The sequence below is a fragment of the Haliotis asinina genome, chromosome 14, assembly GCF_037392515.1.
Source record: "Haliotis asinina isolate JCU_RB_2024 chromosome 14, JCU_Hal_asi_v2, whole genome shotgun sequence".
NCBI lineage: Eukaryota > Metazoa > Mollusca > Gastropoda > Lepetellida > Haliotidae > Haliotis > Haliotis asinina.
Window position 1 is genome coordinate 54,615,999 of NC_090293.1, and position 24,760 is coordinate 54,640,758.

At 43.6% G+C, this 24,760-nt stretch overlaps 1 protein-coding gene across 1 annotated transcript; it reads left to right on the plus strand.

Moving 5' to 3' along the window:
• Nucleotides 1-24,424, plus strand: LOC137261172 (uncharacterized). The gene is made up of 8 exons (XM_067798878.1): nt 1-60; nt 3,972-4,112; nt 4,570-4,711; nt 6,986-8,406; nt 9,105-9,201; nt 10,371-10,459; nt 14,936-15,143; nt 23,809-24,424. Exons 2-8 carry the CDS (start codon nt 4,011-4,013, stop codon nt 24,015-24,017), a joined length of 2,268 nt encoding a protein of 755 aa, XP_067654979.1. The 5' UTR covers nt 1-60; nt 3,972-4,010; the 3' UTR covers nt 24,018-24,424.
• The last annotated feature ends 336 nt before the right edge of the window (nt 24,425-24,760 follow it).

A 24,760-nucleotide genomic window follows, 5' to 3' on the forward strand; every position in this document is an offset into this window, starting at 1 on the left:
AGGAAGCCTGTTTACTAAACCATTCTTGTTTTTTTCCGAGACAGGCGACGGATTGAGAAGGTAAGAGACAGAAGGAAGAACTGGCTCGTCACTGTGAAAGTAGGGCAAAATGACACAATATTACCCTACTTTGTACTCGGTGTAGCCATTATGAATGCTGTCAGGTGGAATATGTAGGGCACTTGGATATTTCACATATATTCCACACGTCTGTCATAGCGAACATATCACAATCATTCTAATATTTGCCTTTTGAAAATTCCAAAGATATATGCTCATTCCTGTCAGCAATGAAAATTTGCTGAGCAGTCATTAGAGTGTGAGTGAGAGGGTAGCTAATGTTAGCAAATCTTTATATACTGTATGTACATCTAAGCATGTCTGAAATTCCCTGGCTACAAAATACTTTAGCAGATTTGCACAAAATGCCTCTGATTTTTGGTCAAATTGCCCCAGTGGGTATTCAAAAAGCCCCAATTTATTTAACAATGATTAAATATATTCCATAAATATATAAAAGCATAGTTTTTTTCAGCTTTGATATTATTTCATATGATATCATATAGTAATATTTCTGAGAAATATTCTATTAGAAAATGTCCGGTGAAGATGCGGGTCAGAATATTGGCCTTCAGTAACCCCTGCTTGTTGCACAAGGTGACTGACTAATGGGATTGGGTGGTCAGGCTCGATGTTGACATGGTTGACACATGTCATCAGTTCCAGATTGCGGAGATCGATGCTCATGCTGTTGATCTCTGGATTGTCTAGTCCAGACTCTTCTATTTACAGACCATCGCCATATAGCTGGAATACTGCAAACTAAACTCACTCACTCTATTAGTACACTGATAAGAGCAAAAGTAATATTCATGTATACACAACTGTATAATAGCAATTATTTGCATGTTGTACAGTGAGGCTGTCTAAACCTTCACTCAACAGGACTGAAGAAATGATCCAGTTTAGACACCATGCGAGATTGTCAAGCTGACACAGCTACCTATGACAAGTACTGGACCAGTTTTGTCAATCTCTTACACAGTATTGTATCACATGGTTCTCTCAGTTACTGCATACACTGACTCAAATCACTAATTACATGTACAAGTATATCCCCATTGAACTGAGATTAACGTATCTTTGTTGGCAACCATGTAGTTTCAATGCAGGATTATAACAGTACACATCCATCCGGCATCTTGCCACACGTTGGATTAGACAGCGCTAATTACTGTATACATGCTTATTCGGCAGCTCATTTCATGCCAGTTTGATAGCTGCCGGATTACAGCGCTGTTTAATGATGATAAACGTGCAAGCCATGGACGAGACTGAGACTTTCTGCAAGTGTTGAAAACTTGCAGGATTGGACAGATGTGGATTTTGACAGCTTCCACTCTTATGTTTTGTAAAGAATTACAAGAATAAAATGAAATATTAATATTATATGTTTACTGGAGATTAATGCATAGTTTTTATCAGCAAGTACAATTAAGGATTTGGGGTGTTTTTCTCAGCACATATAAGACAAACATGTATATATAAATATGCATACACTTCTGATGTAATGACAAACTCTCTCCAGGAAAGTTCAGTTAAAAGAATGAAGAAATGCCCCATGGCAATTCGGTATTATATTTCACTGTTTTACAGAGTCTGTTGCCTTGCTTCAAAGAGATGAAATGTTTAGTTGGTTAATTATTGTGTCATATTTATTCAATACCAATTTGTAGAAAAGCTCTGAGAAATTGGATTGTCTGAACTGTTTGCAAGCAACATCATATAGCTGTAGATTATGTAGATGATCTTACACCTTGGACTGTGCAGCCAGTTATGCACCAGAGATTGTGTAGTTGGTCATACACCTTTGACTGTGCAGCCAGTTATACACCAGAGGCTGTGTAGTTGGTCATACACCTTGGACTGTGCAGCCAGTTATACACCAGAGGCTGTGTAGTTGGTCATACACCTTGGACTGTGCAGCCAGTTATACATCAGAGGCTGTGTAGTTGGTCATACACCTTGGACTATGCAGCCAGTTATACACCAGAGGCTGTGTAGTTGGTCATACACCTTGGACTGTGCAGCCAGTTATACATCAGAGGCTGTGTAGTTGGTCATACACCTTGGACTGTGCAGCCAGTTATACACCAGAGACTGTGTAGTTGGTCATACACCTTTGACTGTGCAGCCTGTTATACACCAGAGGCTGTGTAGTTGGTCATACACCTTGGACTGTGCAGCCAGTTATACACCAGAGGCTGTGTAGTTGGTCATACACCTTGGACTGTGCAGCCAGTTATACACCAGAGGCTGTGTAGTTGGTCATACACCCTTGACTGTGCAGCCAGTTATGCACCAGAGATTGTGTAGTTGGTCATACACCTTGGACTGTGTAGCCATTTATACACCAGAGGCTGTGTAGTTGGTCTTACACTGTGTAGCCAGTTATAACCAGAGATTGTATAGATGGTCAAACACTGTGTAGCAAATTATACACCAGAGATTGTAGATTTGGTAGCCCTCATCTCTGTTGATTGCTGGTTCAATCTCCTATACCCTACTTGGACTGTGTAGCAAGTTATACATCAGAGATTGTATAGTTGGTCATACAGCCTTGACTGTGTAGTCGGTTATACACCAGAGATTGTATAGTTGGTCATACACTTTGGACTGTGTAGCAAGTTATACACCAGAGATTGTATAGTTGGTCATACACTTTGGACTGTGTAGCAAGTTGTACCTCGGAGATTGTATAGTTGATCATACACTGTATAGATAGTTATACACAAGAAATTGTGTAGTTAGTCATACACCTTGGACTGTATATCAGGTTATACACCACAGGTTGAATAGTTGGTCATACAACTTGGACAGTGTAGCAAGTTATACATCAGAGATTGTACAGATGGTCAAACACTTTGTTGCCAGTTATACACCAGAGATTGTGTAGTCTGTCAAGCTCCTTAGACTGTGTGGCCAATTATACGAGAGATTGTGTAGTTGGTCATACACTGTATAGCCAGTTATGCAGCAGAGATTGTATAGTTGGTCATACACCTTAAACTGTGTAGCCAGTTATGCACCAGAGATTGGATAGTTGGTCCTACTGCTTGGACTGTGTAGCAAGTTATACACCAGAGATTGTATAGTTGGTCATACACTTTGGACTGTGTAGCAAGTTATACATCAGAGATTGTATAGTTGGTCATACACTTTGGACTGTGTAGCAAGTTATACATCAGAGATTGTATAGCTGGTCATACACCGTGTAGACAGTTATACACCAGAGATTGTGTAGTTGGTCATACACTTTGGACTGTGTATCAAGTTATACATCAGAGATTGTATAGCTGGTCATGCTCTGTGTAGACAATTATACACAAGAAATTGTGTAGTTTGTCATATATTTTGGACTGTGTAGCAAGTCATGTATCAGAGATTGTATAATTGGTCATACACAGTGTAGACAGTTATACACCAGAGATTGTGTAGTTGGTCATACACTTTTGACTGTGTAGCAGGTTATACACCAGAGATTGTATAGTTGGTGATACACTTTGGACTGTGTATCAAGTTATACACCAGAGATTGTATAGATGGTCATTCACTGTGTAGTGAGTCATACACCAGAGATTGTGTAGTTGGTCATACATTTTGGACTGTGTAGCCAGTTATACCAGAGATTGTGTAGTTGGTCATACACTGTGTAGCCAGTTATGCACCAGAGATTGTATAGTTGGTCATACACCTTAAACTGTGTAGCCAGTTATACCAGAGATTGGATGGTTGGTCATACAGCTTGGACTGTGTAGCAAGTTATATATCAGAGATTGTATAGTTGGTCATACACTGTGTAGCAAGTTATACACCAGAGATTGTATAGTTGGTCATACACTTTGGACTGTGTAGCAAGTAAAACGCCAGAGACTGTATTAGCATTACATGTAATGTTTTTTATCATTCAGATAGCTTGCATACCTGTATAAACACATCCAGCCATCAAGATGCCACCAGGAGCTATACCCTTCCCATTTGGAGACTGTCGTATCTGTAATGACAGAGCTACAGGAGTACATTATGGTCTGGCCACATGTGAAGGTTGTAAGGTAAGTAGCAAATGATTGAGTATAGTCCAAAGGAAGTTGAGAATGAACATTGAAAACTTTGTCATATGTGTTAAGTCATATCGTCAAATTGAAGAGTCATACTGTCAGTGTAAAAATGAAGAGAAATAATTTTGAAAATATTGATATAACTTTAACCTCATTTTGAAAATATAATATTAAATACCCAGCATTGTTACTATATACACTGCAGAAGATGTGTGCTTTAAGAGGTTTGTTAGAATGAATGATCTGGAAACGTGAAAAGAAATCAAAGACTCATTATAGTGAATGTGAAGGTTCACAAGGGGAAATAATGTAGATGTCATACTCTGTGCATACCATGAAAATCATCAAATCTTCATCAATCACACTTGGCATGACAGTTGTGTGATACATTTGTTCAGTTTAAGACCATTTCTTCTATGTAAGGTAAAGTCACCAGCTGAATGTGTTCCAGGGCTTCTTCAAGAGAAGCATCCCCAAGGGAGATAAGTACAAGTGCTTCTTCGGAGGTCAGTGTGTCATCACGCCGCAGAACAGGAACCGATGTAAGTCGTGTCGATACAGGAAGTGCTTGGAGCTTGGCATGTCATTTGAAGGTCAGTTATTTTATTCAGCCTCATGTATGAATGTCGAGTTTTGATTGGTTCATGTGAGTCTATAAAATACCATGTACACCTCTCACAATCCGCAAGCAGGGAGTACAAAAGTCGTATCCTCCCGTCACGCCTCGTTGACCATACAGAGTGAGAAAAGCATGCATTGCCAAGCCTTTAGCATGACGTGAGCTGAATTGAGGTCAGTCGATCAGCTGATGTCAACATGGCAGGAAGGAAACGTTTTACCACAACAACACTGAGTCGATTTTTACCAGAACAACTCGATATTGTTTTCTTTGAATTCAGTAAACACATTCGGCTGGACACTTTTCAACCATTTTGTTAATTTGCCATCTTTAGATAAAGTGTGAGCAAACAAATTTACTGCCTAATATCTGAATGACATAAGTATAAATCAAATGGATTTTGTGTGCTTGTGTCTAATGTTATACATTCAGTATAAATGGCAAACATGTTTTTTCCTCCCTGGCATCAAATGCCGACAGGGAAGTCATTTTAACGCTGGTTACTTGGAGAGAATTTCCTGTGGATAAGGACACAGCAAGAACTAGTCCCAATGTTTGTTATCAAACTGATCACACTTTAATCAATTTACATTTTGTATTTGGATTACAAAAATGAAAACACATGTATAGGAAATATAACAGAGTACGTAAAAACAGTTATAAGTAATTCAGGAGTAACAGGAGTAACAGGAGTATCCTGGATAACATCAGTGTATGTGAAATGTATTTTAGAGCTTTTTTTGGAAATTTCATTGATGGATATAAGAGGTAAGACATTATATCATATAAGAAAAAGAGGAATAAAAAATGAAATGCTATTGACAGAATTCTTAGAAAAACTGCAAAATGATGTGAATATTGATTCAAATTCTTAAAATTCAAAAATGAACTTGAAAACTCAAGAAAATGTAAAGTGGAAGGTGTTTTAATAGATCCAGATCACGACAAACTGAGGATGGAGAAAAAGCATGCAGGTATTTTTGTAGTCTTGAAAATGGAAACTTTGTAAGCAAAGTAACAACTCATACAGAAGCTAAATAGAGTAGTGTTGACTAATGAGGATGTCATTATTGAGGAAACAACAACTTTAATGAGAATTTATGTCAATGTCATGACAAGAAAGTAGACCATGCTGACAGTATCCCAAAAGTGGGTTAACAATTATCTTCAAGTTTTGAAAACCACTTGAAATATTAAGAACATGTAAATGCATGAAAATCAATGAAAACAATAAGACATTTGAAAATGTGATTCAAACATTAGACACCTTTTCTAAGACTTTGGTTGTAAAAATATATAATTATGAAAAGTCAGAAGGAATCTTGATTGTCTCAAAGAAAAATAGCAAAGTTGACTACAGACCTGGCCCGCTATTCTCGAAACATTCGCAGCCCTACAAACTTCTTAAGCTTATTCCTTTTTTAGGCTACAAATATTTTCAGAATAGGGCCCTGACCTTAACTTATGTTGCGGAGAGAAGACAGACAGACAACCATACCCATAATGCATATTCTAACAATATTGATCAAATGTACGCAGTTAACTGACAGATGGATGTCTGAAAATTTGAAAAAAAGCTACACAGTGTAAAACCTGAATTTTCCTTTATCAAACAAGTTTAACAAGTACAGCATGAGTTTTCACACTTACTAGGCTATGATTCTAATGTATGAGTATATATATTGATGTATTTGTCACAGCCAAGGTTGATGTGATAGTTATCTTATACCAGACTATTTAATATGCCATAAATCTCACACTGGTATACAAAATTATTCATGTTCATGTATTTTCCAAAACATCCCAACTAATTCCAGGTATATTGGCAACATGCTAAAAAAAAAACAGTTTCTGATTTCATGAAAAACCAATATCAGTGATCATAAATTAAACTGTTTAAGAAATTCATTCCTCTTAGTACATATCAAAACAATTTACTCCAAATAATCATGTGAATCACAATTTAGTAATTTGTCAACGAAGTAACCAGTTTTGATTCTGTTATTTTCATCACTTTTGCTTGGTGGATGATGATAGTGGGTGATTGTTACAAAGATCGGTGGATCTTGAACAGATTTTCCATTAAATGGGGATTCAGCAGAATGTAATACGTTTCAAAGATCAGCTGAGAAATATGGTAAACAACAACCAGCCAACCTATTGAAGATATTTTATGATGGGATCATGTGTCTGTCCAGCAGCGCTGCAGATATATGTAATGACCTGTGCACGTATCCCTTACTTCCAGCTGTTAAGATGGGTCGAATTCCCAAAATGGAGAAACAGAGGGCTCTGGACGCTGTCAGGAACCCTGGGGGCTGTGTTGATTCTCCAGACAGTGGGATAGATGATGATGCATTCAACATGGTCGCCGGTCATGTGACTGATAGGGTGACCAACCAACTGACTAATCAAGTGACCAACCAAATGTCGAAACTTCTCAGCAATGATGTGGCTCCCCATCAATTCTGTAGCTATGGTAACAGCTCTGGTGAGGTGCCCCACCCTCAGTCCTCGTCATCTTATCAGCAAGTGCCTGCCCACATATACAGTGAAACGTTTCCTCAGGTTCCATGGAATGATGATATTGGTAGTTTTTCTGAACAAAACAGAGATCAGCCCAAGGACCCCAAGGAACCAGGTCTTGTGGGTGATCTGGACGGATCTGGAACTTCTAATATGAACTTACTGGCAGAAACAGCCTTGTTGCCAAAGACGTCCAAAAGGATTATTCCTGAAGCAGCTTCAGTCAGTGATGACAGCAACACGTCCAGCAACAGCTGTTCCATGTACAGTCCGAACGTCATCAAGGTGTTGTTCAATCAGGTTGTGGAGATGACAGGCGGCAACAAGGTGTCAGAGATTGTCATTGAGGAACTAGCCAAGAAGTGTCCGGACAAGAGCAGCATGCGTCTGCTGAAACGTCTGTCCAGTGAAACTTACATCAATACAGCCAGCAATACAACTGAAGCTGCCTGTTCTGTTCCTGTCGATACAGTCAGAGAGTCAGGACAAGAGTGGTCTCCCTTGGCTGGTCAGTTGTTTACATCCAGCGGATGTCAGTCATCAAACTGGAACAAAACTGACTTAAAGCAGGACAGTTTGAGTTCAAGTGAGCAGCAGATGAGATATTTTGACAGTTCTGTCTTCCTACATGACGACGATCCTTCAGATGTAACCATTGGAAGCACTGCCTCAAAGCAGGGTCATGGTATCGACACCCAGTATGTTGCTAGCAGTGACACAGACTTCTACACCGCTGAACATCCAGATCCACAGGTGCATTCTTTTCATCAAGATGTATTCACACAGGACCCATCTTATCAGGTTCAAGGTCATGAAGAAAGTCAGGGTCATCCATGGCATATGGATTGTGCTGCTACTGTTTCCACATCATCAGCACAATACACCAGTCATACTGAATCCAACTGGTCACATGATCAAGGTCAACCAGTTGCTTCTTCTGACACAGAAATGATACAAAGTGGTGATGCAAGATCTGGTGATGTTGAAACAGAAAATGATGAATGTTCAGCTGAGGACATTTTTGACAAAGGTGGTGAAGAGGCCTTTGATGCTTTGCTTAAAGGCCTTGAGAAGGCTTTGGAAGTTGGTAGTGGACCCTATCTTGAAGCCAGACATCATGCAAGAATCTTCATCCAAGAAAAGGTGAGGCCTGTTGCTCCAGTTCTGTCCTGACTTGTTGGTATCACAGATTTTGGAGTCTAAAGGGTGTTGCACTAGTCTGTCAGACCCTGAAACATTTCATCATATTATTTTGCTTTACTATGAACTTTTTTTCAGTAAATTATGTTCATTGTTAGTCATTGGTTGTACATAGATCAAGAAGTACAAAGGTTTAGGGGAAATGCTCCTCAGCAAAACTTTTCAAGGTCGGGAGGGGCCACATATCCACCCCTGGAATATATGGATTATTTTACTGTGTAGGTGGAGAATTTCAATGAAAGTGAAAAGAGCAGTAAGAGTAGAGTATATCTTGTGTGTGTCGGGTATATCATTGAAAGAGTGGGACATATCCCTGTAAGACAGGAGTATATTTCTGTGTGTGTCAGGTATATCATTGAAAGAGTGGGATATATCCCTGTAAGAAAGGAGTATATCTTGTGTGTGTCGGGTATCATTGAAAGAGTGGGACATATCCCTGTAAGACAGGAGTATATTTCTGTGTGTGTCGGGTATATCATTGAAAGAGTGGGATATATCCCTGTAAGAAAGGAATATATTACTGTAAGTGGGGAGTATATCATTGAAAGCGTGGCATATGAAGAGAGGACCTTGTCTCTTTAGGGCTGTTGTATTGTCCCTGTTTAAGTAACTTGCACACTGGACATTGGTTTGTGTTTCAGCTTCCAATGCCGAGGGAGGAAATAACAGAGGAAACTGTGAAGGACACATGGAACCAGCTCTTCCAAGGAGTTCACATCACCAATGAGAGAATCATAGGTTGGCTTAACAAACTCATGCCATGTCAACATACTTCACTGACAAGAATGATTTTAGTAGTAAAAACATACATGTATGACAAAGACTGGTGACTGAGGGATAAACTAACCCAAAATGATTTTGTATGTTATTGCCGAAATACACAGAACAGCATGAGTGAAATTTTTGGCCATTCTGTTGAATATTACAAAAACACTTGTTTTCAGTTATATTTTTGTTTTGTGTTTCATCATTTCTGCCAAATGTTATGAATCTGTACGTAATGTTACACAAATTATATAACAAGGTAGACTTTTCTAAGACCAGGTGAAAGTAAATATGAGTTTGTACCTCACCCCTGTTTCCCTACCCTTCTTGGATACTCATTATTTTAGATTCCTGACATCTAATTTGTAGGAGAGGTCAGTATAGTCTTCAGGTCAGAGACTAAAATTTCAATTTTTTCAATTTCTTAACCATGTATTTTGTTCAAAATAAGTGGCTGTAAATTATGTCTAAATCTTCCAAGATAATACAACCTTTCAGTCATGAAAGAATAACATATTCAGCTGGTTAGTCTATCAGTCACATGATCGTAACAGGTCAGAGGAGTACCCTGATCAAACTCATTACACATCCGTCCCAAGCATACAGGTTACCCGTGCCTGCCCTCCTGCAGTACTATCAGAAGCTGGGTTGAAATGAACTCGTCCACATGCTCACTTATTGTTTGCATTTGTAAATTATTGAGTCTAGATCAGACAATACAGTGATCAACAGCATGAGCATTGATCTATACTGTTTCAACCAATGTGAGTCTGACCACCCAATCCTATTAGTCACCTCTTACAACATGCATCTGTCATTATTGATGTGTTTTACCATGATTATGTGACACAGTGAAATTGGTTGTGAAATATAGACCAGTATTGAGTGTGTTTGCTAGCTCACAGTGTATGCTGTGAATACCACAGAGGACCATGAGTCAGTCCATGTCTGGGTGTTGTCTGAAGTCACTGAAGTCCCCTTGAACGAACAGGATCTAGTCGTGGTTTCTCCAGGTGTGGTGTTTGGTGCAGCATGTCTCTGTCATCTCACCCTTCAGAATCAAGGTGAAATGTTTGTGAAGGTAACTGTTTTAATAAGTGTCACTGACACATAGAATAGCATATGTCTGTCTTCACTTCCAGGCTTCTGCAATGCTGTCCCTGGCTTCTCGAAGATCAATGTAGAGGACCAGAAGATGCTGTTGAAGCGTGCCTACTATGATATCTGGATGGTAGGTGGGACATTGTGGGTCCATGACTTAACAATGATGACTGGATGGTAGGTGGGACATTGTGGGTCCATGACTTAACAATGATGACTGGATGGTAGGTGGGACATTGTGGGTCCATGACTTAACAATGATGACTGGATGGTAGGTGGGACATTGTGGGTCCATGACTGAACAATGATGACTGGATGGTAGGTGGGACATTGTGGGTCCATGACTGAACAATGATGACTGGATGGTAAGTGGGACATTGTGGGTCCATGACTTAACAATGATGACTGGATGGTAAGTGGGACATTGTGGGTCCATGACTTAACAATGATGACTGGATGGTAAGGGGACATTGTGGGTCCATGACTGAACAATGATGACTGGATGGTAAGTGGGACATTGTGGGTCCATGACTGAACAGTGATGATTTGATAGTAGGTGGGACATTGTGGGACCATGACTGAACAATGATGATTTGATAGTAGGTGGGACATTGTGGGTCCATGACTAAACAATGATGATTTGATGGTAGGTGGGACATTGTGGGTCCATGACTTAACAATGATGATTTGATGGTAGGTGGGACATTGTGGGTCCATGACTTAACAATGATGATTTGATAGTAGGTGGGACATTGTGGGTCCATGACTGAACAGTGATGATTTGATGGTAGGTGGGACATTGTGGGACCATGACTGAACAGTGATGATTTGATGGTAGGTGGGACATTGTGGGTCCATGACTGAACAATGATGATTTGATGGTAGGTGGGACATTGTGGGACCATGACTGAACAGTGATGATTTGATGGTAGGTGGGACATTGTGGGTCCATGACTGAACAGTGATGATTTGATGGTAGGTGGGACATTGTGGGTCCATGACTGAACAGTGATGATTTGATGGTAGGTGGGACATTGTGGGTCCATGACTGAACAATGATGATTTGATGGTAGGTGGGACATTGTGGGACCATGACTGAACAATGATGATTTGATAGTAGGTGGGACATTGTGGGTCTATGACTGAACAGTGATGATTTGATGGTAGGTGGGACATTGTGGGTCCATGACTGAACAATGATGACTGGATGGTAGGTGGGACATTGTGGGTCCATGACTTAACAATGATGACTGGATGGTAAGTGGGACATTGTGGGTCCATGACTTAACAATGATGACTGGATGGTAAGTGGGACATTGTGGGTCCATGACTTAACAATGATGACTGGATGGTAAGGGGGACATTGTGGGTCCATGACTGAACAATGATGACTGGATGGTAAGTGGGACATTGTGGGTCCATGACTGAACAGTGATGATTTGATAGTAGGTGGGACATTGTGGGACCATGACTGAACAATGATGATTTGATGGTAAGTGGGACATTGTGGGTCCATGACTGAACAATGATGATTTGATAGTAGGTGGGACATTGTGGGTCCATGACTTAACAATGATGACTGGATGGTAGGTGGGACATTGTGGGTCCATGACTGAACAATGATGATTTGATGGTAGGTGGGACATTGTGGGTCCATTACTGAACAATGATGATTTGATGGTAGGTGGGACATTGTGGGTCCATGACTGAACAATGATGATTTGATAGTAGGTGGGACATTGTGGGTCCATGACTGAACAATGATGATTTGATGGTAGGTGGGACATTGTGGGACCATGACTGAACAGTGATGATTTGATGGTAGGTGGGACATTGTGGGTCCATGACTGAACAATGATGATTTGATGGTAGGTGGGACATTGTGGGTCCATGACTGAACAGTGATGATTTGATGGTAGGTGGGACATTGTGGGTCCATGACTGAACAATGATGATTTGATAGTAGGTGGGACATTGTGGGTCCATGACTGAACAATGATGATTTGATGGTAGGTGGGACATTGTGGGTCCATGACTGAACAGTGATGATTTGATGGTAGGTGGGACATTGTGGGTCCATGACTGAACAGTGATGATTTGATGGTAAGTGGGACATTGTGGGTCCATGACTGAACAATGATGATTTGATGGTAGGTGGGACATTGTGGGTCCATGACTGAACAATGATGATTTGATGGTAGGTGGGACATTGTGGGTCCATGACTGAACAATGATGATTTGATGGTAGGTGGGACATTGTGGGTCCATGACTGAACAATGATGACTGGATGGTAGGTGGGACATTGTGGGTCCATGACTGAACAATGATGATTTGATGGTAGGTGGGACATTGTGGGTCCATGACTGAACAATGATGATTTGATGGTAGGTGGGACATTGTGGGTCCATGACTGAACAATGATGACTGGATGGTAAGTGGGACATTGTGGGTCCATGACTGAACAATGATGACTGGATGGTAAGTGGGACATTGTGGGTCCATGACTTAACAATGATGACTGGATGGTAAGTGGGACATTGTGGGTCCATGACTGAACAGTGATGATTTGATAGTAGGTGGGACATTGTGGGACAATGACTGAACAATGATGATTTGATAGTAGGTGGGACATTGTGGGTCCATGACTGAACAATGATGATTTGATAGTAGGTGGGACATTGTGGGTCCATGACTTAACAATGATGATTTGATGGTAGGTGGGACATTGTGGGTCCATGACTGAACAATGATGATTTGATAGTAGATGGGACATTGTGGGACCATGACTGAACAGTGATGATTTGATGGTAGGTGGGACATTGTGGGACCATGACTGAACAGTGATGATTTGATGGTAGGTGGGACATTGTGGGTCCATGACTGAACAATGATGATTTGATGGTAGGTGGGACATTGTGGGACCATGACTGAACAGTGATGATTTGATAGTAGGTGGGACATTGTGGGTCCATGACTGAACAGTGATGATTTGATGGTAGGTGGGACATTGTGGGTCCATGACTGAACAGTGATGATTTGATGGTAGGTGGGACATTGTGGGTCCATGACTGAACAATGATGATTTGATGGTAGGTGGGACATTGTGGGACCATGACTGAACAATGATGATTTGATAGTAGGTGGGACATTGTGGGTCCATGACTGAACAATGATGATTTGATGGTAGTTGGGACATTGTGGGTCCATGACTGAACAATGATGATTTGATGGTAGGTGGGACATTGTGGGTCCATGACTGAACAATGATGATTTGATAGTAGGTGGGACATTGTGGGTCCATGACTGAACAGTGATGATTTGATGGTAGGTGGGACATTGTGGGTCCATGACTGACCAATGATGATTTGATGGTAGGTGGGACATTGTGGGACCATGACTGAACAGTGATGATTTGATGGTAGGTGGGACATTGTGGGTCCATGACTGAACAGTGATGATTTGATGGTAGGTGGGACATTGTGGGTCCATGACTTAACAATGATGATTGGATGGTAAGTGGGACATTGTGGGTCCATGACTTAACAATGATGACTGGATGGTAAGTGGGACATTGTGGGTCCATGACTTAACAATGATGACTGGATGGTAAGTGGGACATTGTGGGTCCATGACTTAACAATGATGACTGGATGGTAGGTGGGACATTGTGGGTCCATGACTGAACAATGATGACTGGATGGTAAGTGGGACATTGTGGGTCCATGACTTAACAATGATGACTGGATGGTAAGTGGGACATTGTGGGTCCATGACTGAACAATGATGACTGGATGGTAGGTTGGACATTGTGGGTCCATGACTGAACAATGATGACTGGATGGTAGGTGGGACATTGTGGGTCCATGACTTAACAATGATGACTGGATGGTAAGTGGGACATTGTGGGTCCATGACTTAACAATGATGACTGGATGGTAGGTGGGACATTGTGGGTCCATGACTTGACAATGATGACTGGATGGTAAGTGGGACATTGTGGGTCCATGACTGAACAGTGATGATTTGATGGTAGGTGGGACATTGTGGGTCCATGACTTAACAATGATGATTTGATGGTAGGTGGGACATTGTGGGTCCATGACTGAACAATGATGATTTGATGGTAGGTGGGACATTGTGGGTCCATGACTGAACAATGATGATTTGATGGTAGGTGGGACATTGTGGGTCCATGACTGAACAATGATGATTTGATGGTAGGTGGGACATTGTGGGTCCATGACTGAACAGTGATGATTTGATGGTAGGTGGGACATTGTGGGTCTATGACTGAACAGTGATGATTTGATGGTAGGTGGGACATTGTGGGTCCATGACTGAACAATGATGATTTGATGGTAGTTGGGACATTGTGGGTCCATGACTGAACAATGATGATTTGATGGTAGGTGGGACATTGTGGGTCCATGACTGAACAATGATGATTTGATGGTAGGTGGGACATTGTGGGTCCATGACTGAACAGTGATGATTTGATGGTAGGTGGGACATCCCATAACATCCACCACATGCTGCTTCTGCTCTGCACAGTGACTGACAACATCATTTGACAAACTGTGACTAAAACATTGTCATTACTTCCAGCTTACATGCAGTGAGTTTTTCGTGGATGGAGAGTCATACTTGCGTTTCCCCAATGGAAGATTCTACAATCGCTTCTGGATGGAGTTTGTCATCAAGGAGGAAAATGTCAGACTGCTCTTCTCCTTTGCTGATAACTTCAACAAACTCCACTTGTCGGATATAGAAATTGCCATCATTGCGGCCATACAGCTGACTTCCCCTAGACCTGGTGAGTAAAAGGGGCACTGATGCAAAGCGAATAACGTTTCTCACCAATGGTCTAATTTCGAAACCAAGCAGCAAATTGGTCAGCACCTGCTCCCGCGACTGTGACGGACAAAGGCACAGGGCTCCTGTCTACATTAGCACAATTTCTTCACCCTAAAAAGTGAGGAGGCCAGATGCCCATCACATGCTGTTATTTAAAAAACCCCATGGTATTCCTTATCTGATTGTAACAAAATATCCCAGCAGTGTAGTTTTTTTTCTGATGCCTGGATGGTATAATACTGATCCAATTTGATCCTATTTCTGTGTTTTTTCCTCGATATTTAATCATGTCATGTGAAAATATGATGTCTACATATGCATAGCAAGCCATTTGTTTCATATAAGTTCGAAAGATTGCAAAGCTGTATATTTAGATAGTTTTGAGGGTTGGCCCAGCTGTCATAGCAAACATCATACATAAATTTTGGTAGCTATGACCCTGGTTTATTATCTATGATAATAAAAAACATACAGTTGATTTATCTGAATTCGTCAACTAATAACAACAACTTTGCCTTTTGTAGAGAAATTGGAAAATTTTCTTACATAAAAAAACCCTGATTATACCTATTTACCCAAGTACACAGCAAATACCTATGTGTATTTCTTATGTAACAACGAAGTTGGTATCCTCAAAACAGTTTCGGCCCATAAGTGTTTTCAAGCTGCATGCAACACAGAGATTACATCTTCCTTGCTGTAACACGTGTTTAATGGTGTAAACCTACACGTGTTGTTTGTCATCATTCACTAGATGGTCAGTTAATGAATTTATAATGGGTATAAATAGTGGTAACACCACTAAAATTCGAACAAACCTGTAGAGGTTGCAGATTCTTTGAATAGAGTCCTCCTTGGGGTACTTATAAGCATTTAAATGTTTTTTAAATTCTCGCGACAGTTGTAACTATATTTTTTCAATAAAATATATGCAAAACAAAAAACATCGTTTTTGTCTGGTGAGACCACCCCTACAGGGCCCATGGCCCCGTGACAGCCAAGAGCAGGTAACTCATCAAACTATAGCCTCCAGCAAACACTTCCGTTCTGTAAGCAATACAGACAGAATGTGGGGAGGTGGGTGGCCTTACCCCAAGGAGGACTCTATTCAAAGAATCTGCAACCTCTACAGGTTTGTTCGATTCTTTTTCATAGAGATCCTCCTTGGGGTACTTATAAGCATAAGACAGACTCCAAAAGACTGATCTTAGGGAGAGGCATTCTGTCTGCTCATGAACCTAACAGAAGATGATAACCTTTATTACGATACTGAAAGTAACAAGGAATTAAACTTACCTGGTCACGTGACCTTCTGTGCCTTGCGGCGGGGGTGCGGACCAGGGCCAGGCTATTACACGGTCTAACCCTACCATTCTGTGAGAAAGTCGTAGGGTGCCTGCCCACTGGTGAGAACTGACTGGCCAAACCGAGCACGCTCGCTTGACAGTCTGTCTAACTGGTAATGACGGATGAACGTGCTCGGTCGGCTCCAAATAGCCGCGGAGCAGATCTCCTCAATGGGCAAGGCAGACACCTATGCCTGAGACGTCACCACAGCCCTAACCTAATGAGCTTTCAAACCCTCAGGGGCATACGACCTTTCGAGGTGTATCCCATACAAATGGCAGAGACAAGCCACCTAGATATGGTATGCTTGTTTGCTGGAAAGCCAGCCTTGCCGCGACCATAACAGCAGAACAATCATCATTCTTCCTAATGTCTTTTGTTCGTTTGATATAAGCCTTAAGGGTCTTACGGACACCTAAGACGTGAGCACGTCGAAGAGAGGTACCGGGTGAAAGCAGGGAGCTCAATAGGCGCCGTTACGTGAAAGGTGCTATCTCTTTTAGGACGGTAAGTATCTGGCAATCGAATGCTCAATCTGTCCTTGTGAAACACCGTTAATTCAGGGTTAGCGGACATAGCGTGTATGTCGCCTACCCACGTGCCAGAAGTTACCGCTACCAGAAAAGCAGTCTTCCATGTCAACAGCTGGAGGGACAGAGCCGACAGATTGTGAAAAAGAGGACCGGACAGCCAATCAAGAACGACTGGCAAGTCCCACAGGGGACTAATCCGCCGGACATACGGACGGATTCTGTCCACGCCTGCAAGGAAGTGCTGACTAGAGGGTGCTGCCCCAATAATGCACCATCGACAGGAATGTGGAAGGCAGAGACTGCCTTGGAGTAACCTCTAACTGTAGAAGCGGCCAGACCGGCTTCCAGTTTAGATTGTAAAAAACTCCAACACAGATACTAGATCTGCAGAAAAGGGATCGAGAATCCCCCTGTCGACACACCAGCGCGCATAACAGGCCCATCTATCCTCATATTGAACGTTCGTCGAATCCCTCTGCGAAGCCAGAATTGTGTCTGCAACTGGTGCAGGAATTCCTCTCGCATGGAGGCGACTCCGGACAGCGGCCAAGCCACCCACTGAATCCAGGGATTGGGGTGTGGCGCTCCATTCTGGGATAGTAAGTCCGGTCGAAAGGGTAATAGAACAGGAGGCTGAGTCAGAAACCTGAGAATTACCGGAAACCCGCTTTGAGCCGACCAAAGCGGTGCCAGAAGCACAAGTAGCCGAGCCGGTTGTGCGGTCAGCTGCAAGAGGACTCGTGAGATCAGAGGAACTGGTGGGAGCGCCCACAGCACTCTGTCTGTCCAATCGAGCAGAAAGGCGTCATTGGCTATCGCTCTCGGATCTGGTATCCTTGAGCAAAACACAGGAATCTGATTCGTCGACCCAGAGGCAAACAGATCTACCTGGAACGACCCGAACAACTGGGAAATAATCCTGAATATCCCCCGATGCAGCATCCACTCGTGTGGGGCTAGTATACGTCTCGATAGCGCATCTGCGCGGACGTTGTCTATGCCTGGGAGAAAAACGGGGAGTACCCGAATGTCGAACTGGTCGCCGCACAGCAGAAACTGCCACGCCTCCTGAAGGAGGGACGGAGACACTGTGCCGCCTTGCTTCTGGATATACATCATAGCGGTCTGGTTGTCCATCTCTAGGCGAACCACTTGACCCCGCACTGACTCCACGAAGCTCTTGAACACCCGGCGGACCGCTCTCAATTCCAACACATTGATATGTAGGGTAACTTCGTCCTCGGCCCAACGGCCCGAGACCGATAGTTCGCCCAGGACGCGCCCCCAGCCTGTGAGGGAGGCGTCCGTCTGAATCGAGAGGTAAGGTGTCGGTGTCTCTAAGGGGATCCCCCTGGACAGATTTCCGACTTCCGTCCACCACTGCAGGTGAGGAATCCACCAAGCGGGAGTCTCGAGAACAGTCTCGTAGCTCTCCGAATGGGACCACAACTGGGCTAACGCCTGTTGAACGGGTCGCATCCTCAACCTCGCACGCCAGACCACGTCCACTGTAGCCGCCATAGTGCCCAGCAAATGAAGCCAAGTTCTTGCTGTGGCTCTGGGGAACTCGAGAAACTGAAATACAGTTCTCTGAACTTTGACGATGCGGTCTGGGGCTAGGGAAACAATCCCCTGAGCCGTATTGAACCGTGCCCCCAAGAACACCAGATCCTGCGTGGGGGTCAGGTCTGATTTCTTGAGATTGATGATCCAGCCGAGCTTCAACAGGATGTCCATCACTTGGTGTGGCATCGTGTGATAACAGGAGCCCAAGGGCCCTCAAAAGCCAATCGTCCAGGTACGGATGACAACATCCGCCCTGTGACCTGGCTAGCTGAGCCGGAATCAACATAAGTTTGGTGAACACCCTCGGCGCTGTGCAGATGCTGAAGGGTAGAACCCGAAACTGATAACACTTCCCGTCGAATGAAAACCGAAGGTATTTCTTGAACTCGGAGTGTATCGGAACATGGAGGTAAGCGTCTTTGAGATCGATTGACGTGAGCCAATCCCCTGTCTCTATGGAAGAGATCACTGACCGCAGTGTCTCCATCCTGAAGGACGGAACCTCTATGAACTTGTGCAGCCCCTTGAGATTCAAGATAGGTCTGAACCCTCCGTCCTTCTTGGTCACAAGGAAGTACGAGGAATAAAACCCGTCTTCTTGTTGACCTTCCGGAACCACCTCGATGGCAGCCTTGTCCAGCAACGACTGGACCTCGGCACGGAGGACCTCTGCTTTTTCCCGGGAGAACGGCACCGGCATGTGCCGAATCCCTGAGAAGCGTGGAGGGTCTCGCTTCCACTGTGGCATATGGCCATCCCTGACCGTGGACAGGACCCAGGGATTTGAAGTGGCTGCCTACCATTCCGCAAGGAATAGTGACAGTCTGTTGCCTACATGGACTTCTGGCGCAAGGCAATGTACCCCCACATTCTGCAGTTCTCCGTCTGCTTGTGTGGGGGACACCAAAGGCTCTGGGCAAATGTTTAACGGGAAGCCGGGGCAGGCTTCCCTTTGCCCCGAAAAGGCTGCTGTTGCTGCGACTGCTGCAACGCAGGCCCCTTGCCTTTGCCTTTTCCCCTCTTGCTTCGTTTGTGCTGCAGCAGAGCAGTCCACTTAGCACCTTCCTTTGCCGGCGCCGAAGGGTAAGCAGAAGCAAGAGTGGGAGGCCGTTGGCGAGACGAGGAGGGTTGCTCTAACAAGGGCTTAGAGTCCTTGAAAGTGCTAACAGCCTCCGCGGCCTCCCGCACAACCTGTAGTGCCCCAGGGAAGAGGGAAGATCCCAACCTGTAGGGCAGAGCCAGGAGTGCCTGCTGGGTAGCGGGAGAGTACCTGGCTACGGATAACCATAGCCGACGCAACCCCATGATGGGCCCCATCATCTGGCTAGCACAGCACCTAATGCTGTCCCTCGCCAGATGAGAGTGCACGTCCGTAAGCTGCCGGCCCAACACTGCCAACGGAGAGTCGTCGGCAGCGCTCCCATGATCCAACAGCTGCCCCTGCAAAGCAGAAAGGTAAGCCGAATGGACCACTACTCTCAGCTGCTGGGCCGCACACCTATATTGCTCCTCGAAGGAACGATAGGCGGACCTCAGCGCTGGAGCGGCCGTGGAGAAGGGCGGCAGCCGCCGGCCCTGCCTGGCCGAGGCCAAGGAAGAGGAGGAGGACCCCCCCAGGGTGACCGAGGCGTACACACACTCGTCCACCACTGGCGGTTGGAATAGGGAATCCTCATCCAGCTGACACTGGCGGCTAATCTCCGGGAGATCAAAGCGTGACCGGGTACCCGAAAGGAGCGGATTCACTACCTCCCCAACCAGCGATGGGAGCAGGCGCAACCTCGCCTCGGCGACCTTAGTAGGCGCGAATGCCTCCCCGGGGAGTCGAAACTCCAAGGGGTCGGGCTCCGACACAGGAATAGAAACCTGAGGTAAGACCTCGGCAGTTTTCTCTCTAACCTGTTTGAGGGACGAACCGAACGAGTACGTGACCTCCGACTCGCACTCCTCTGACTCGCACTATCCATCTCCTCACGCTCCTCCGACAAGGAACCTTCGCCGTAAAGCGAGCCTGTCGAGGGCGCTACCGATACAGAACTCGAAGGAACAGAGAGACTGAGAAGGGCCGAGCCACTAGGTTCACCCCTGCCAGAGCCTGATCTAGGTCGCCTGGGCAACTGGGGCAAGCCCTCCACCGGAGGGTGGCCCGAGAGCCCAGGAAATGGATAGGATGTCGATGCCCCCAGCGGCTGGGCAGCACTAGGCTGCCTGCCCACCGTGGCACTAGGCGCGCTGACCGAGGTCAAGCCGCCGACACCGGGCGTCGTTGCCCCACTTGCCCCACGGGACAAGCTGGGGCCGACTGCCCTAGGCACATCCGCCTGAACGCCCAAAGCGCAGGACGGCTGCCCAGAGGGAGGAGTGTTCTCCGAGCCTAAGCCCGGGCCGCGGCCTCCCTCAGCTGAACCACCATGGCCGCTCAATGAAGATCGGGCGTCCAGTTCCTTTCGGAAACCAGACAGCGCCGAGTCTATCATTGATTGGACCGAAGACATCTGTTGCTGAAACAAGGCATTAATTGAATCAACAGAGATTAATGGTGCTTGCGAAGTAGGGGTAGGTGCTGAGGATACAGCGGCAGGAGAAGGGGAAGGGTCCCTAGACACCCTGGCCTTCTTAGCCGACCCCTCCGAAGAGGAAGCTGGGCCTTTCTTTTTGTGGGAGCGCTTGGATGGAGGGTCCTGAGCCCAGATATCCCCCCCCCGCCTTAAGTAGGTTGGAATAGAACAAGAAGTCCGCGTGTCTAGACTTTCTGGTCTGAGGGGTAAAACCGCTCACACATCACAAGACTGATCGTCGTGATGACATTCCACTAGGCACCTTAGACAAACATCATGCAGGTCTTTGGCCGGAATGGAGGATTTGCATGTTGAGCAGGATTTAAACTGCAAGGCAACAAATAGCCTCCTAGTGTTGCGTAATAAACAACAAATGAAACAAGACACACATGGGCGCAAAGCTAAATAACTAAAACTACCTACGTAGTTAAGGTAAAAGCTAAGTGCCACTACACCATAATTTACGACATATTTTACAAAAAAATTGTAGTAAATATGGAGATAATATGAATAAAGTACATATAAGGTACATAAAAAGTATAGCTACACAAGCTTACTTTGAAAAAGACCGCCTTAAAACTGAAAAGTTTTGGCGGGAAAAAAGGGTTGCCTTCCACCATTATGCTAACCACGTGGCTACCAACAGGGACGGCAAAAGTTACAACATTTTGACAAGTAAACTGCAAAGAAAATGATTCCTGAGGCGCCCATGCGTCTAATAAAGAAACCATACATACAGTTTGAGTCTCTGTGTTACTCATCTTAGCACTTGTCAAGTCAATCTTGGAAGCAAGAATTCTGAACGCTGTAGCACGTCTTCACAGACGGGCGACAGAAAAGGAAGTGTTTGCTGGAGGCTATAGTCTGAAGAGTTACCTGCTCTTGGCTGTCACGGGGCCAGGGGCCCTGTAGGGGTGGTCTCACAAGACAAAAACAATGTTTTTTGTATTGTATATATTTTATTGAAAAAATATAGTTACAACTGTCGCGAGAATTTAAAGAACATTTAAATGCTTATAAGTACCCCAAGGAGGATCTCTATGAAAAAGAATACTCGACATAGGTTCCCATTTGGCATTTCTCCTGTCTGGAGTGAATACTCAACATTACAAATTAAGGTCTGTAGTGGCAAATGTATTGTATGTTATGTAATATGTGCATGTAAGTGATGCAAGAGGGTTTATCAGCTGAGTTGCAAAAACAAACATCGATCAAAGGATTAACCGATAACACACTGATTGATTAATTACTTCCACAGTGGATTTGTCAAAGAGGCAATGTTTATGAGTGTCGATTTAGGAAACTATACTGAATACACCCTGTCGTAAAGTACGAGTGTAAAAACAACATCCTTCCTACAAAGAATTAACCGCCACTGCCTTGATTGATTGTTGCTCATTATTGGCTAACTAATGGCGGACATCATACAGTTAGATGTGAGGTGTGCTGTCCTGGGTGACCAGTGAGATTATGTATACACACCAGTGTGAAAACTGTTCAAACGATGTGTCACTTTTTCGCATACTAGACTGTTGAAAGACACAAGACATAGAGCAGGATTATTTAGCAGCTGCAGATGAATGGAATATCGTTCTTGCATGTGGATATTGGCGGATACATTCCTGAACGAGGTAATAGCCTGACATTGTTGCTATAACATTCGTCTGTCTCAAATTTAATATTTGCATTTTGTTTTAATTTATTTCTTGTAGCATTCAGCAGAATCTGTATTACAGAAAACATGCACTAGGTCACGAATAGGTTTTGTGTGAAATATGATTCACGTTGGCAATCTATACAATGTTTAGATATTAAAATCATGTTAGAAATTCACTGTAAGTATAAGCAGACCGTGTGGGGTTTTTCTTATTAACTTTCAAAATGCATACAAATGGGACAAGGAACTAATTAGGTTTATAAGGCAAAATATAAAGACGTACACTGACCTCGTTACTTTTCAGTCCTAACGGGGTTTTTTTATACCACTGGCAAATGAGTAAATTTCAAGGTGTTTGATTTGTTTTCATAATAACGAAGTAAAATGACTTCATCTTTGTTGATCAGTCTACACATAAAGTATCAATTGCGCATATGGGAGGCGCAGCAGAGATCACGAACCAGTCACGAATTCTGGGATATCATCCGGGTACTCACGGGAGAAAAACAATAACAAAAGACACCACCAGTTCACAGAAGTTGCTCTGCATCAGTGCCCCTTTAAATGCTTGTACTGATATCACCCACTCTTAGGCTTCAGCTCGTATTCTCAAAATGTTTGTAGCCCTAAGAACTTTGATCATAGCAAGTGGGTTTAAGAAGTTTGTAGCGCTATGAACAGTTGGAGAATAGTTAACCTGCTGAGTAAACAGCTTGTATGGAGATCAACTCCCCCACCCTACAGGATGTCATCACAGGGTTTGAATATTGTTGTATGTGGCACCAAACAAACAACTACACCTTGTGAATCCTGATGAACCAGGCTGCTGTGTGTTTAAAAAAGGGCAGTGTGTACACTCTAGCTGCTCTCAGATCAGTATTTGCCCTGATAAACCTCCAACTTATGGTACAGCCAGGCACTGTGTTTTTATTGATATGTAAGATAATCTAATATTTGTTCTAGATAATCCTGGGTTGAAGGATTCTGTTGCAATTCAGAAGCTCAACTCTGTGTACCTTGACCTCCTCGTCCACATCATCACCAAGCGCAACCCCGACAACAGCAGCCGCATCCTTGTTGACATCTTCCGACTACTTCCACAGCTGGCCGAGGTCAACAACATGCAACAAAACCTTATTGCTAACTTCACACAAGATGCACCACCAAGTTAGTTATCCCCAACAAGATGTTCAGCTGTGGGTTAAAGATTATTTTCTATCAAGCTGATTGAAGATTACATGCAATGTCCCAAGATTACACTAGTTATTCAACCAAGTTGGTTAAAGATTACATTCAATATTTGACCAAGTTGGCTGAAGATAATTTGCAATGTCCCATCAAGTTGGTTTAAGGGAAAAGCTTAATGTTCGCTAAGTTGCCTAACGGTCACTCAATGTGATTCATTCAGTTGCCTACAGGTAACTCAATAGGTTTCTTTCAGTTGCCTAAAGGTCACACAATGTGATTCATTCAGGTATCTAAAGGTCACACAAAATCACTCAATGTGATTCATTCAGTTACCTAAAGGTCACTCAATGTGATTCATTCAGTTGCCTACAGATCACCCTATGTGATTCATTCAGTTACCTAAAGGTCACTCAATGTGATTCATTCAGTTGCCTACAGATCACCCTATGTGATTCATTCAGTTACCTAAAGGTCACACAACGTGATTCATTCAGTTGCCTAAAGGTCACACAACGTAATTCATTCAGTTGCCTACAGATCACCCTATGTGATTCTTTCAGTTACCTAAAGGTCACTCAATGTGATTCATTCAGTTACCTAAAGGTCACTCAATGTGATTCATTCAGTTACCTAAAGGTCACCCTATGTGATTCATTCAGTTGCCTACAGATCACCCTATGTGATTCATTCAGTTACCTAAAGGTCACTCAACGTGATTCATTCAGTT

Coding starts and splice junctions, on each gene's coding strand:
- LOC137261172 (XM_067798878.1), top strand. CDS start 4,011: ATGCCACCAGGAGCTATACCCTTCCCATTTGGAGACTGTCGTATCTGT. Junction 9,202..10,370: donor CACCAATGAGAGAATCATAG/GTTGGCTTAACA, acceptor CTTCACTTCCAG/GCTTCTGCAATGCTGTCCCT. Junction 10,460..14,935: donor CCTACTATGATATCTGGATG/GTAGGTGGGACA, acceptor CATTACTTCCAG/CTTACATGCAGTGAGTTTTT.